The sequence below is a fragment of the Mesoplodon densirostris genome, chromosome 7 (genome assembly GCF_025265405.1).
Source record: "Mesoplodon densirostris isolate mMesDen1 chromosome 7, mMesDen1 primary haplotype, whole genome shotgun sequence".
Taxonomy (NCBI): domain Eukaryota; kingdom Metazoa; phylum Chordata; class Mammalia; order Artiodactyla; family Ziphiidae; genus Mesoplodon; species Mesoplodon densirostris.
In genome coordinates this window covers 117,806,998-117,822,328 of record NC_082667.1, presented here as the reverse complement: position 1 = coordinate 117,822,328, position 15,331 = coordinate 117,806,998, and the positions used below count along the sequence as shown (strand labels likewise).

General features: G+C 39.7%; 1 protein-coding gene across 1 annotated transcript in view; it reads left to right on the top strand.

Annotated features, from left to right (window-relative positions):
* CDON (cell adhesion associated, oncogene regulated) overlaps positions 1–15,331 on the top strand; it is a 98,956-nt gene that overhangs the window by 77,586 nt on the left and 6,039 nt on the right. The window contains exons 17-18 of the mRNA XM_060103793.1: positions 770–1,020; positions 3,962–4,041. Coding sequence (XP_059959776.1) covers positions 770–1,020; positions 3,962–4,041 — 331 coding nt within the window. The remainder of the gene's footprint in view (positions 1–769; positions 1,021–3,961; positions 4,042–15,331) is intronic.

Here is a 15,331-nt window from a genome sequence, read left to right as displayed (position 1 = left end):
TTTTTTTTTTTTGCTTTACGCAGGCCTCTCACTGTTGTGGCCTCTCCCGTTGCGGAGCACAGGCTCCGGACGCGCAGGCTCAGCAGCCATGGCTCACGGGCCCAGCCGCTCCGCGGTATGTGGGATCTTCCCGGACCGGGGCACGAACCCGTGTCCCCTGCCTCGGCAGGCGGACTCTCAACCACTGCGCCACCAGGGAAGCCCTGAAATGCTTTTAATATAAGGAAAGAGGGAATAATTAGCCGTGTGCCTTTGGTGCCTCAAAACTTCCCACTTGGCTGTAATAACCAAAGAACTATATGAATAGTGAATGTTTCCCCAACCCCATCCTTTCACTTAGAAGTGGTGTTTATTGCTTTTTGAAATATCCTACCTAGAGGTATCCTGTTGTGGTACAATTTCTTTCAGCACTTGGAAGCACAGGGGAATTTAAACACCTTTTCATAGTGTTGCCGGTTCTTTGATAGTTTCAGCTTGCATAGTTTATTAATTCTCTTTTGAGTAATTTCTCTCTGGTTAATTTCTCCTCCCATTAAAAGAGTCATAACTATCTTACAGTTCCTGGCTGACTCCACACTGTAAAGGAAATAACAGCAATAATTTTATTAAAGCATATCTCACAGGGAGGCTTTAAGCAAACGCTTTTTTAGAGTATTTTATTTTAGTATACTTATAGTTTATTAAGGGTTTAATTAATAAAACTTCCTAAGCGAGAAGAATTGTCCTTTTCAGTATCTTACCTTTTCTTTTTGTTGTTCTCTCTCAACAGAATATGACCCACCAGGCTATCTCTACCAAGGGTCAGATGTTACCGGGCAGATGGTGGAATACACCACTCTGCCTGGCACGAACCGAATAAACAGAAATGTTCATGGAAGCTTCAGCAATGGCTGCTCCCACCTCCACCATAAGCTCCCCAGTGGAGTCAGCGGGAGCTTAAATGGAGGACTCTACTCTGGGCGCACGAGCTCTCTAACCAGGACACGTGTGGATTTTGAACATCCTCGTCATCTCGTGAATGTAAGAGACCCAATTATAAATAAAAGCGCCCCTGTGCCCCATGGTGCCAGGATACAAGAACAGGGCCAGCACGCGTGGTTTTTCCCAATATAGAAACCTCACAGGTTCACTGGAGTGGACATAGCATGTATCACCGGCAGCCCCTTGATCCAGAGTCATGCTTGGAAGCTTTCTATTATCAGGCAGTAGTTGTATTAATCAATCGGATTTACATTTTTTAATTATTTGGCACCGGAAGTACAGGACCAGTAACAAACAGACTGGAGGTTATTCTTGCGATGAAGCGGAAATGCCATTGAGCCTGGACCAAACCAAATACTTTAAATTTGATTTATTTAGAGCAAACTCTGAAAGCTCATATGCTTAGACGAGTCAGGCAGATCTTGAAACTGAGTGAAGCAAGTTGGGGATGGGACGGAAGCGATGGAGGCGTGGGAGAGCTGTGCACTGTCTTAAAGCAGCAGCCCCAGTTCAGCGCCCATTGTTTGTATGCAGAGCTGAGGGCCCCGTGTGGCCTGGTCTTCTGATTTTTCACAACATCCGTAAATCTAGGTGAAGTCACCAGATTTTTTTACACGTTGGCAACTAATTCCAGTTTTAGAAAGCGTTGCGTGGGCCATGCACAGCATGTCTGCAGGCCACCAGATTGTCACTTCTGACCTCCTGTGAGGTTTTTTTGATTTGTTTTGCCCCATGTGTGTTTCTGTGGTTTATGTTTTACAATACTAGTATTCTCTAGCCACAAGGAGTGATAAACCTTTAAAACTACTTTATTTCAGGGATAACCAGCTGATATAGTTTAATTCTTGAAATGAGAGTAGAATGACTGGCGTATTTTAGATTTGTGCTGGTGAAAGAGATTCTCTGCACTAGGCAGTTTGATTTATTACATTGTTTGGATATGCATCCACATTATTTTTCAGTCAGATAGATAATATGTTTAGTTGGTCAATTAAGCACTCACTTACATTTTTGTCATTGTTCTGATTACAGATATATTTGCCCATAACCCACAATGTGCTAAAGTTTGGAGAAGTTTAGAGATTTTTCTTTTTATCTTCAACAGTAGTAAACGTTTATTAAAATATTACCTTTGGAGAACAAAACTATAAGATATATTTGTATCTTAAAGCTAGAAATCTAATGGCTTTCCTGTGACCTAGCTTTAGTATGTCATAGAAAAAATATTTAATTTGCTTTAGTGCATCTCATTACCAGACGAGAATAATGATTTCATTATTTTGTGTGGAAAGACGTGGCTTATATTCAGACTTTCTAAACTTTTTTTGTCACCATTCCTAGTCCAGACTACTAACATTGTCCAAGAAACTGAAGGAGAGAGCATGACGGTTTGAACAGCACATGCTGTTTCCATAAGAAGAAAAAATAACTCTGATGCTTGCTTTAGTATTTGAACACAGTACTTTGTGTTTTTTGAACAATGAGTTGCTATTTAAATAAGAGTTGCCCCATTAAGTGTACAATTTTAGAGATTATCCTCTGTGATCTTAACTCATTCATTTTCTTATGATTCTCTTCTGGGAAGGTGGAAATAGGGATATATATATATATTTTTAAATTATTTATTATTATTTTTTTTTTTTTGCGGCACGCGGGCCTCTCACTGTTGTGGCCTCTCCCATTGCGGAGCACAGGCTCCGGACGCACAGGCTCAGCAGCCATGGCTCACGGGCCCAGCCGCTCCGCGGCACGTGGGATCTTCCCAGACCGGAGCACGAACCCACGTCCCCTGCATCAGCAGGCGGACTCTCAACCACTGTGCCACCAGGGAAGCCCGGGACATATTTTTGAGTGCTGTTGATTATAAAAATGATTGAATTAACTGTAATCCGTTTAGTGATTCAAATAAATGCATCATCCTGTAGGTTGTTAACTTCATTTTTTTCAGAAGCTTTGGAGTTTATCGTCATGGACTGAATGTAGCATAGGAATATTCTTTCTCTCAAAGTTTTCTTAAAAATTCCTATTGCTAGTTGGCTCAGGAATGTTGAGAGAAATTTTCAGTACTTTTGGTTTGCTTTGATTCTGGCTGTTGTTATGAGATGAATGGAAGTGGAAAGTGTTCTGGGAAAACCGATTGCCTGAACTCTTCCTAACCTTGAAGGCCTCTTCTGAGTTTGGGTGCAATGTAACAGCCTCCCTCACCCTTATCAAATTCAGTTCTGCTGTTTTGCTTTGGAAAGCAGAATTTTGACTCTGACCATAAGGCTGGTTCAAGCCCTAACTTCAGTTTTGACGAGCTCTTGCCACTGTATATGTCAAGTGAACATTTTACAATGAGGTATGTGTTAATCTGGGCATTTTTCTTAATTGCTGGGCAGTTTCCGCCAAAAGCAACAGCAAAATATTAATACTCCGCTCCAAGTCATCGCTGGCTGAGAATCTGCTCCATCTGGAAAAATATAACATGTTTTAAGACTTCATCTAGTCAAGCGAACAGACCTAATCGAAATAATTACAGGAAAATGAAGATGGGTTTATCTTGTGACATCATTCAAACAGATTTCCACCCTGTTTCTACAACTGGCATCCCATAAAATTTTTCCATGACTGCTAGGAAGGTAAAAATGAATAGGAGGTTATAACGCATAGAGTATTTTGGGCCCATTAGATTTGAAACACTGAAGGGAAGTGACTAAACTTCTCCCTTCATTTATTTGCCTCTTTCCAGTACAAACATACATGCAGAAAACATAGGAGTTAACTTTTTGGAGAACACTTTTAATATTGTGCAGAACTCATTTGTGGATACAAGTAAATAGTGATAAACGTAACACGGCTCAGGGAGATGGTTAAAATATACCACGTAGCCATTTATTGTTGGTGTGGCTTTTACATTTGAGATGATGTGGTTACTAGTCTATGGCACCTTCAGCACTCTTTCTTTTTCTCTTTTTCCCTGTACTTGCTTCCTGATAAGGGTGGTGGCCTGTACACGGCAGTACCTCAGACTGACCCGATGGAGTGCATTAGTTGTCGAAATTGTCGGAACAACAATAGGTATGTTGCTGTGTGTTTGCACAGGTGGTTGTGAATAGTTATGTGACTCCCTTTGTTATTCTCCCTTCAGCAAAGGAAGTTCTTACAATTTTACCTAAGTTATAAAATCTCAGAATGTGGAGTCTTAAGTTTAAGGCTGTTACTCAGTTTTTGCCCCAGCTTTACAATTTTTACCTTTTCTGTGCTTTGGTTTCTTTAGATATATTGACAATATTGATGACTTTATTTCTCACTGAGATACTTTTAAGAGGTTTGATGTTTTTGAAATCTTTAAATTAGTGTCATTCTCTGCATACAGACTTTATCTTTTCTCACCTGTTCTATTTTCAGTAGAGTTCTTTTCTATGCTATGTGATATTTTCTACTCTATATTCTGGATGAGAGCATGTTTGAATGTTAGGGGAAAAACCCTGTGTGTATGGTAATGTTTTTTCATAGTAACATTACTGAAATTTTCATATCAGATTATTCAATTTTTAAAAAATTCTTAAAACCTTAAGATAATTAAGTAGCATAATCTTGCTTTCTTTTAATTTCTGTTTTTTTTAAATTAAGAGTTATATGTACTCACAATACTTCAGACAAGATAGAAATATGTAGAGTGAAATGTACATTTAAATTTTGACAGAATATTCAGAAAGCTTTCATGCTCGTTCTCTATGTATTAATCCAAAAGGATTATCAAATATTTTGTTGTACTGAAGTTGCATCTGTCAGAAATCTCAGTTCTTTCTCTTACATAATGATGGTGTTTGATTACATGGTCTCAAAAGTCCTTCCCAACTCTAAAGCTCTGCAACTTAAAAATCATATTATAGTTAGTACATAAAATACCTGGAGTATGGACTGGAGTTTGGTTATTTCATTACTGAAATGGGATTTGACCCATATTTTTTAAAACGAATTATGAAGTTAACAGTTGCATCTGGGAGTTATCAAAACCAGAACTTGAAGAAGGAATCAGTCGACCATTGAATTAAAAGTACATTGTTTCATCATGTGTTTTGAGAGTTACAGAGCAAAAGCAATAAAACTTTCTGGAGATTTTTTTTTTTAATCATTTACTTAACCCATCTTAGGGTCTCTATATTAGCAAGAGCCATCTGCCTGTTTTGTGTACTAAGATTTGCTTGTTACACTTTAAAATTCTATATGACCCTAGCTAAATTTTAAGATGGTCGTAACAGTGAAGCTGCAGTTTTGTCCTGAGCTTGTCAAAGGCTTTATCACAACTTGTTAGGAGCATGCTGAAGAACTGGTAAAGATGGTTTATACGCCTGGTAAGTAATCAGATGGACTTAATTAAAACACATCCTTTGTGGTTCCTGTGGCCATCAGCACATGTGATTCAACCCAGATGTTAGAATGATGGAATGAGCGGACCTCAGGTCTAAGAATAAGTAAACATAGGCTTTGCCACTGCTTAAGTCTATGATCTTGGGAAAGTTATGTAATCTCTCTGAGGCTATTCCTTATCTGAAAGATGGAGAATTGTCTTAGATAGTGTAAAATTGCTCCCAACATACTCTGATTATAGATTTTGGTAATTTGCTGCTCGTCATCTTTATAATGAGGTATCATATCCTAGTACCAAAAATACATCCCATTTCCTTAAAAGAATTTGAATGACTTCTACCATCTTGCATTCATGGCCATTTTCGTATGTGTGAGCGTGTGTGTATGTGGCATTTGGGGGTTTTATTATACATGGTTTTTTTCCTTTACGATGGTGGACAATTATATTTCTATTGGTTTTCAAGTTAATGGCCTCTTGCATTTCATGTATGGGGGTTTTATCTGGGAGCATAGGTGAATTCTCTGCAGCCTGAGAAAGCCAGCTTCTGTTTCTCCCTGGCCTAAATCTTCTTCCTACCTCAGAGTCTACCTGTTTAGGGCAAACCTTCGCTTGCCTGCCTTGCCTCTGAGGTTAGCCAAATGGCTCATCTGGCTTCCAGGAGCGCTTATGTGGTTTTGATACAGATGAACATCAATAAGTACCTACCTTCAACTCTGCCAAATTGGAATCGTTAAATCTAACGCGTCTAACTCCTTTAACGTTGTAACTGAAAACAGGTATCCCCTCTCAAGATCCCCGAGATGGCAAAATTTGTAATAAGCTTCTAATACTGAGAGGCAGGTGATATATCATGTACTCCCCAAATATGCACAATTTTCGTCAATTTACACTTTTAGAATGTCGACATTATCGCTAAGACTAAATTTGCGTTTCCTAATGCCAACTGAAAAGAGTGTGTACACAAAAAGAGGTATAATTTCAGTGAAGACATATGAGGTCTATCCAGGGGATATTTTATTTTATTTTATTTTTCGCTGTACGCGGGCCTCTCACTGTTGTGGCCTCTCCCGTTGCGGAGCACAGGCTCCGGACGCGCAGGCTCAGCGGCCATGGCTCACGGGCCCAGCCGCTCTGCGGCATGTGGGATCTTCCCGGACCGGGGCACAAACCCGTGTCCCCTGCATCGGCAGGCAGACTCTCAACCGCTGCGCCACCAGGGAAGCCCCTCCAGGGGATATTTTAGAGTTTTTCGCTCATCAGTCAAAAGAAACATTTACTGAGCACTAGCCACTGGAATAGGTTCTGAGGTGTTTCCAGGCAGAAGGAATCACAAATCAAGGAAGGAGGAAGGATAATGCTTACATGAGGGTAAATAGTCTAGTTCAGTGGTTATCAAACTTCAGCACACACTAGAATTAACTTGGAGCCCTTGTAAAAACACAAATTATGAGGCTCTACTTCTAGAGTTTGTGATTCAGTAGGTCTCGGGTGGGGACTGAGAATTTGCCTTTCTGATGAGTTCTGGGGCTACTGATGCTGCTGGTCCTGGGACCATGCTTTGAGAAACACTGACATAATTTAGCTGGAGAAATACAAATAGGGGGTAGCAGGATATAAAACTGGAAAAGCAGTCTGAGTTTATATCATGGATGACCCTTACTGTCAGGGTTTAGTAGTTTATTTAATCAACACTTATTGAGTGCCCACCATGTCCTAGGTACTGGCCCAAGCCCTCCCTCCAGAGAGCCAACAGTTAATAGTGATTCACAGCCAGAGCTTGAAGTATAGTGAGTAGAGTTTGAAGAAGCACATTGGATCTTGTAGTTTTATTTTTAAGGAATAGAAAAAAATTCCCTATTGTTTCTGTAATATACAGTACAGGAGGGATGTGAGATTTTTACATTAATCAAAAAGGGGGATATGGGTTAAGTGTTGAGAAACACTGGGCTTAGTGGCACAATGATTCTTTTGAAGATTTTTAAGAAAGGGAGCCATCTATGCAAGATGTGTATAATAAGCTGGTTAATGGTAGTAGTCAGTACGCTGGTGGGATTGGAGGGAGGAGACCAGTGTGACTACTTGTGTAATGAAGGCCTTAGCTTCACGCAAGGAATTGGGGTGGAAAGGAAGAGAAAAGTGAGATTCTAGAGCTGGAATCTTTAGGACTTGGCTATTGACTGATTGGGATCTGGGAAAAAATGGGAGGTTCAAATGAATAGAAAGTTTCAAACACGAATGACCTGGTAGTTGCCATGGTGATAGTCATAGAAATAAGAAACTTAATAAAATGATATATGGAGAAAAAGTTGATGAATTTGGTTTGGGGCTTTTAGAGTTTCAACTGCCAGTTGGGTATCTAAGTCAAGGAGACACAGGAAAATGCTGGTCTTGGGTTCAGGGGGTAGACTGGGACAATGATCTCTATATTTCAGAGTCATTTGTATCAAAGTGATAGAATTTAAGAATAGGTGGGATGGAGACAATAACCTTGGCAGTTTGAGTATTTTTATATATTTAATTATTTAAGGTATTTGTTTGGTTTATTTAATTTTTTTTAAGCTTTTTGATTTGGACCATTTTTAAAGTCTTTATTGAATTTGTTAAAATATTGCTTCTGTTTTCTGTTTTGCTTTTTTTGACCCCGAGGCATGTGGGATCTTAGCTCCCCGACCACGGATTGAACCCACACCCCTAGCATTGGAAGGCAAAGTCTTAACCACTACACCACCAGGGAAGTCCCTATTTCTTAAGTATTTAAAGTGATTAGACATCTTTTTTATAATTCTCTCTTTTATTATTTTTTGCTTATTGCCTTGATATATCTTCAAAGAGATGAGGAAAGGGGTGTGAAAATCAGGAGAGCGAAAGGGAAAGAGGATTCATTCATTCATTTATTCATTCAACAGACATTTGTTGAAGGTCTACAGTGGGCCAAGCACCAAGATAGGTCCTGAGGCTACCGTTGTGAGCAAAACAGGCATTGTCCCTGCCTTCACTGAGCTTATAGTTTGATGGGGAGACATATCTTTTTTAAAAATCACATAATAATCATAAAAATGAATATATAATTAAAACTGGATGCCTTAAAGACAAAGTAAAGAATGTAGTAGAAAGGAAAGACTTCCCTAAGCAAGTGACGTTTTGCTCTGAAGAATTTGTAAAACTAGGTAAAAGAGGATGGGGATAGGTTTAAAGCTTTCCAGGCAAAGGCAAGGTACCATTTATGCAAAATCTTTAAAGCAGAATGCCGGAGTCCTCACAGAACTTAAAGAAGGCTAATGTGGCAGGAACCTAGTAAGCGAAAGGGTCAGAGGTAGAAGATGAGTGAAATCAGATGGTATGGAGCCGTGGCGAGTCAGTGAAAGATTTTAAGTAAAAGAACATTGTGATGGAGCACTCCGGAGGATAGAGTTTGGAGGATCCACTGGATGGCGCAGGAAAGGATACAGGGGACCAGTTGGATGGCTGTGGCAGTAGTCCAGATGAGAAATAGTGCACTAAGATAGCTACAGTAGATACAGAGAGAAGTAGGTGGGTTGGAGAGATTTAGGAGGTGCAGTTTTTAAAAAAGACATGAGTAATTGTGGGAGGAGGCAGAGGTGTCAAGGATGGTGTCCAGGTAATTGGATGCCGTCACTGAACGAGGAAACGCTGCAGGAAAGAGCTTATACCTGTCTACCCCTCACACACCTGGGAGTCATCATCCCCTTAGACCCCGGGGGTGCCTCATCAAACTCACCTTGACCCAGGGCAGCTGTCTTAGTCCACAGGTGCCTGAGAACTGACGAAGGCCTTTCCACGTGGAATCTTGCCTGCACTGTGTCCTGCCACCCCAGTTTGTTTTTTTCTGCCTTCTTAGGTTTAAACTTGAATGTATTTCTTAGAGTGGGCTTTTAAGAAGCAAGTCATTGCCAACCTTAGGCCCCTTTTATCATCCTTCTGTTTTAGTCCTAGAAAAGTTTGCTTTTCTTGTCTAAACTGGCATATTGACATGCAGATTTGACAACAGATAAGAGGGGCGCATGCACTTCAGCAATCTGTGGAGTTTTATTTGCTTCTAGGGCTTTTGTGGCATTTGTAGAAGACTGCCTGCCTCACTGGGTTCAGTCCATGTGAGCTTTTCAGTTTTGAGAGTAGCATGTAATAGCTCCCTATGAACAGCTGGAAAGAAGCATATTTAATGAGGCTTTTTAGGGAGCCAGCCCCCTACACAAAAGACTCAACTGAGAGTCTTGTGCAATTTGGGCACTGCAAGAGTTCAACAGATTTTAATCAAATAAATCAATAGCTTTCTACCCACCTCCTCTCCTCAATTCAAAAAGCAGTAGTGCAGTTCTGGATATGTAATCAAATGGGGTTTGTCAGTTGCTTGGCTAGTTTAATGGGAAGGGATTGACATTAAATCTGGTCTGTTTACCATCAGTCTTGATAATTTGTAAGAGAGTAGAGAGGACACTGATGAAATTCACAGATGAACAAACTGAGAGGTCCCGTCAGGAGGGAACAAAAAATTAACTTTAAGGGTCCTAGAGAGATTGGAAATGGGCAGGAAGTAGCTAAGTAAAAATCAGCTTGGAAAAATGTATATAATCCATCTGGGAAAAAAAGTATTATCTATACCTGGCTGATGGTCAAGAGGAGAAGAAATAAAGCTATTCGGAATAGTGCTTTAGAACACATAGATATAAATGACCTCCAAGTTTTTACATAATGATCACCTTAAAAGTCTGTGTATTGTTGAGTTTGGGGGTGCTCTTTCACCAACTTGAAACCTTCCACTGCTGTCAGATATACTCAGGTAAAAATAGTCTCTGGAGATGAATATGAAAACATTTCATCATAGTATTAGTTCTTTCAGACCTAGAGTTTGGTCTACCCAGTTGGTTTGTTAAGTATGAAAACAACTGCCTATCCAGGACACCTAAACTGTTTCCTGCAGCAGGTTAATTTCTTATGACTAAACCCATCTGCTATCCCTGTCCACTCAGCTACTTCAGAACTAGCCATAAAACCAAAGGAAGGAAACACGACAAAGCCCAAGATTTGGATTCTCTTCCCTCTATGGTAATCAGCCTGATTCCCTAAGAAAAATGTTGAAAGAACTATGTCTAATTTCTTTAATTGATCAGTACCTTCCTTTTGAGTTACATATCTCCTGCTTTTGATATGGAGACCCAATCCTGTTGTCAGGGAGTCACATGGTTAGACTAGTACTTTTGGTCTTTTATTTGTAGGATTGTGTGTGTGTGTGTGTGTGTGTGTGTGAACTTGCCATGTTCAGTAATGCACTCAGTCATTTATAGTCACCCAACATGTTGTTGGGTGACAGTCACCAAGAAACTAATTCCCAAAAGGAAATTCTCACTGCAAGGCTTGCGTCACTGCAGCATCCAACAAAGAGTGTACGGTGAGAATGGAGAAACTTTATGGGCCCTGGAGGAATGTCATCAGGGTTCTGTTGCACAGTTACTGATGACTTCCCCAAAATAAGGGCTAGGTCAGCAAAATAACAGACACAGGGGCAAGAGGAAACAGCAGGGGTGAGCTGAATATTAAAACAAACCACCACCAAGATGAAATCGTTTCAGAAGATGTTCATGAAGCACATTCATGAAAATAAGTATCACACATCCAAGAGGTTCATGGGTAGTTAGTCCCTGCCCTCCAGGGATAATCAAAAGAAGAAACTTAAGGCAAAATGTATATAATTATCTAATCAGAGTTATTCTGCACGTAATCATGCTTAACAAATATTCAGCTGTGTAATCAGAAATGGGATACTTCTCTGCAAAATATTTTAGAGGTGCTATGTACTTTTACTGGAATGTCCAAAATATGTTTAGCCAAATACTAAAGCAATGTATTCTTTCAAGAACAATCCTATGCTACTATTCCAATTTCTTATTTCCTTGTCTGTGCTATTCAGATTGTTGGTGAAAGAATATTTTATTTTTATGACACTATAATAGTCATTCTCCTATGTTACAGCTTGGTCAGACAGGCCTCTCCTGTTTACTAAAAGATACCTTAGTAATAAACTAACAGGTCCCAGACTACCTGAATTATTGCAAAACAGCACAGATTTTTGTATGTGGCATGATGCACAGAGTTCTATTTACTCAATGTTTTAAAATTAGGAAAAGTTGTTTCATTGAGCCAGAGACAACTCAGTGAAAACTTTCACCCCACTTTAAGCCAATAATAACTGCAGTTGAAAGATTGTTTGAGAAGCCTAAGATAGTAAAATTACAAGCTCTTTGTATCGTGTAAACTGTAAGATGTGCATTATAAGAGCATCTTAATGAATGTGATACATTTGCAGACACAGACATTTGCCCTTTTCTCTCTCTCACTTGTTATAGATTTGGGTCTCTTACATTTACGTATATACAGGTATTATCTTTGTGATTATCTGATTGCTTTAGAAACTTTAGGGACTTCCCTGGCAGTCCAGTGGTTAAGACTCTGTGCTTCCACTGCAGGGGGCATGGGTTCGATCCCTGGTCAGGGAATTAAGATCCCGCATGCCACGCAGCAAGGCAAAAATAAATAAATAAATAAAGCCACAGCTTTTTAAAAAAAATTTTTAATTAAAGCGTTATCAGTAAAAGAATTGTTTCACATGTTATATGCCTAATTATATTCAGAACAGGTATTATATTCCTTTTTTATCGACTGTGTCCTCTGTGCTTATATCTTAGCATGTAGCCCCCAAGTTGAAGCCATTTTTATGTAGACATCCAGAAATGAACTAAAAGCAAGGTGACTGAATTTTTTATATTTGGTTATCTACGTGGTTAATTACTGATGATTATGAGTTAGGGTTCGGCATACTAGAAAAATTTAAATCAGTTTGGTTTATCATGTTGAAAATTGGGTTATAATCACGTTAACAGTCTAACTCAAATGACGATGTTACTACCAGCACCACCCTGTTAATTGAGAGTCACAGTTCGGAATAAAAGTACTCACTGCTGTGATTTTCTATATTACTTACCTGAAAAATAGCTGCTAAAGAATATGTAATAGGAAATTGCACTTTTCTCTTGCTAAATATCTGTAATTCCTTTTAAAACATATGTGTATTCTGCTTGTTAACTCCCAGCACATAAAACCAGGTGACAGTATCAGCTCTCTAATTACCATCCATTGTAGTTGGCCCTGGCTCTTCTGTCCTGACCACCCCTCGGTCCTGTCCCATCCGTGTAGTTCACCTTCATCCTCACAAAAGTGCTCTATACTCAAACTGTTGGACTGCCCTTAGATTTCCTTTAAAAATCTCGTCCTGGGCTTCCCTGGTGGCGCAGTGGTTGAGAGTCCAACTGCCGATGCAGGGGACACGGGTTTGTGCCCCGGTCTGGTAGGATCCCACATGCCGCAGAGCGGCTGGGCCCGTGAGCCATGGCCGCTGAGCCTGGCACGTCCAGAGCCTGTGCTCCACAACGGGAGAGGCCACAACAGTGAGAGGCCCGCGTACCGCAAAAAAAAAAAAAAAAAAAAAAAAAATCTCGTCCTTTGCTTTAAATTAAAGAAATGAGCAGGACAGAAAAGAAACTAAAAGGAACAAAACAGCAGAAGAACTCAAGGCATCTTATCATCTGGTGAGTCTTCATTATTTTATGTCAGCATTATGAAATTAAATTCATATTAGATCTATATAAGCCAATTATTAACTTATAATATCTTGTGTTTAGGGAACTGCCCTGGTGTTTCAAATTCTGGCAAGTATATATTTTTCCTACACCTTAACTTTACTTTTTTAAATGAAAACTTCTCTTTCTGACCTGATCCTCTTTTGTCTTTCAGGTTTCTAGCACCTTTGTATTACTTCCAGATTCCTGCAGAGAAATGGAACATCAAGCCAGAAGCTCACTTAGTTTGTTTGATTGGGGATTTCATTCAGTGCCTGACTGTGCTCCATTGTCTCGCGAAGAGCTTTCTCTGCCATCTAGGACAGGCATTGCCCGTCCTCCAGAAGACTGAATTTTAAGTCAGAGAACTTTGAAGCCAACAGGTGGAAGAAAAACTGAACAACAGAGCTAGTATGGAACAAGGACAGAGATAACTACTATTGTGGTACAAAAATCTTAAGGGGTAAGTGTATGGTTCACTCTCCCTTTATTTTTTTGGCCGTGCCAAGCGGCATGTGGGATATTAGTTCCCTGACCAGGGATGGAACCTGTGTCCCCTGCAGTGGAAGCATGAAGTCTTAACCACTGGACCGCCAGGGAAGTCCCATGGTTCATTCTCACTTTAATCTACGTGTATTATCTTAGTTTTAGGTATGGTCTGTTATAAGGTATCTTGACCAATTAGTTTAATTGTTGCTCCTTGATAACAAATTTACTTGCTTACAGAAAAGGTTATTTAAAAAGTCTGATGTTCTACTGTTTATTATTTATTTATTCACCATTTTTGAGGTCATACGATATGCCATTTACTGTGTGCTTGGTGCTGGACATTATGACCTTAATTAGAGTCTAACATGCATTAGTACTTTTATTACTTCCTAGACAGTAAAATACTTTAGAACATTTTAACTCCAGTTCCTTCCCCAGTGTTTTGTTATTTTTGTCGTGTGGTTTAATTCTATAAATATTTAAAATCCTTTAAGACAATACAGTTACTGTTTTTTGCGGTCGATATTTAGTCACAATTCCCAACATTACCTTTGTTGCTATTCATTCCTCCTTTTTTTTTTTAAACCAGTTTTTATTGGAGTATAGTTGATTTACAATGTTGTATTAGTTTCAGGTGTACAGCAAAGTGAGTCAGTTATACATGTACATATAACCACTCTTTTTTAGATTCTTTTCCCATATAGGTCATAACAGAGTATTGAGTAGAGTTCCCCGTGCTATACAGTAGGTTCTTACTAGTTATCTATTTTATATAGAGTAGTGTATATATTTCAGTCCCAATCTCCCAATTTATCCCTACTCCCCTTCCCCCCTTGGTAACCATAAGTTTGTCTTCTACATCCGTGACTCTATTTCTGTTTTGTAAATAAGTTCATTTGTACCATTTTTTTAGATTCCATATACAAGCAATGTCATATGATATTTGTCCTTCTCTGTCTGACTTACTTCACTCAATATGATGATCTCTAGGTCCATCTATGTCACTACAAATGGCATTATTTCATTCTTTTTTTATGGCTGAGTAATATTCCATTGTATATATGTACCACATCTTCTGTATCCATTCATCTGTCGATGGACATTTAGGTTGCTTCCATGTCCTGACAATTGTACGTAGTGCTGCAATAAACACTGAGGTGCATGTGTCTTTTGTTTTGTTTTTGTTTGTTTTTTTGCGGTATGCGGGCCTCTCACTGTTGTGGCCTCTCCCGTTGAGGAGCACAGGCTCTGGACGTGCAGTCTCAGCGGCCATGGCTCACAGGCCCAGCCGCTCCGTGGCACGTGGGATCTTCCCAGACCGGGGCACGAACCCGTGTCCCCTGCGTCGGCAGGCGGACTCTCAACCACTGCACCACCAGGGAAGCCCCCATGTGTCTTTTTGAATTATGGTTTTCTCCAGGTATATGCCCAGAAGTGGGATTGCTGGATCATATGGTAGCTCTATTTTTAGTTTTTTAAGGAACCTCCATACTGTTCTCCACCGTGGCTGCACCAATTTACATTCCCACCAACAGTGTAGGAGGGTTCCCTTTTCTCCACACCCTCTCCCTCATTTACTGTTTGTAGATTTTTCTGTATTTCTTCCTGTTGTCTGCTGGTACTCATTTTCCCTCAACTTGAAGAATTCCCTATAGTATTTCTTGTAGTACAGGTCTGAGGGTTACATATTCTCCCAGATTTTTTGTCTGGAAATGTCTTCAATTCATCTTCCTTTTCAAAGGGTATTTATTACTGTTCATTAAATTCTAGGTTGGCAGTTACCTTCTTTTTGTGCTTTAACAATGTCATTCCATTATTTTGTTGCTTCTATTGTTTCTATTGAAGAATCATCTATACAGCTGTTGTTCCCTTT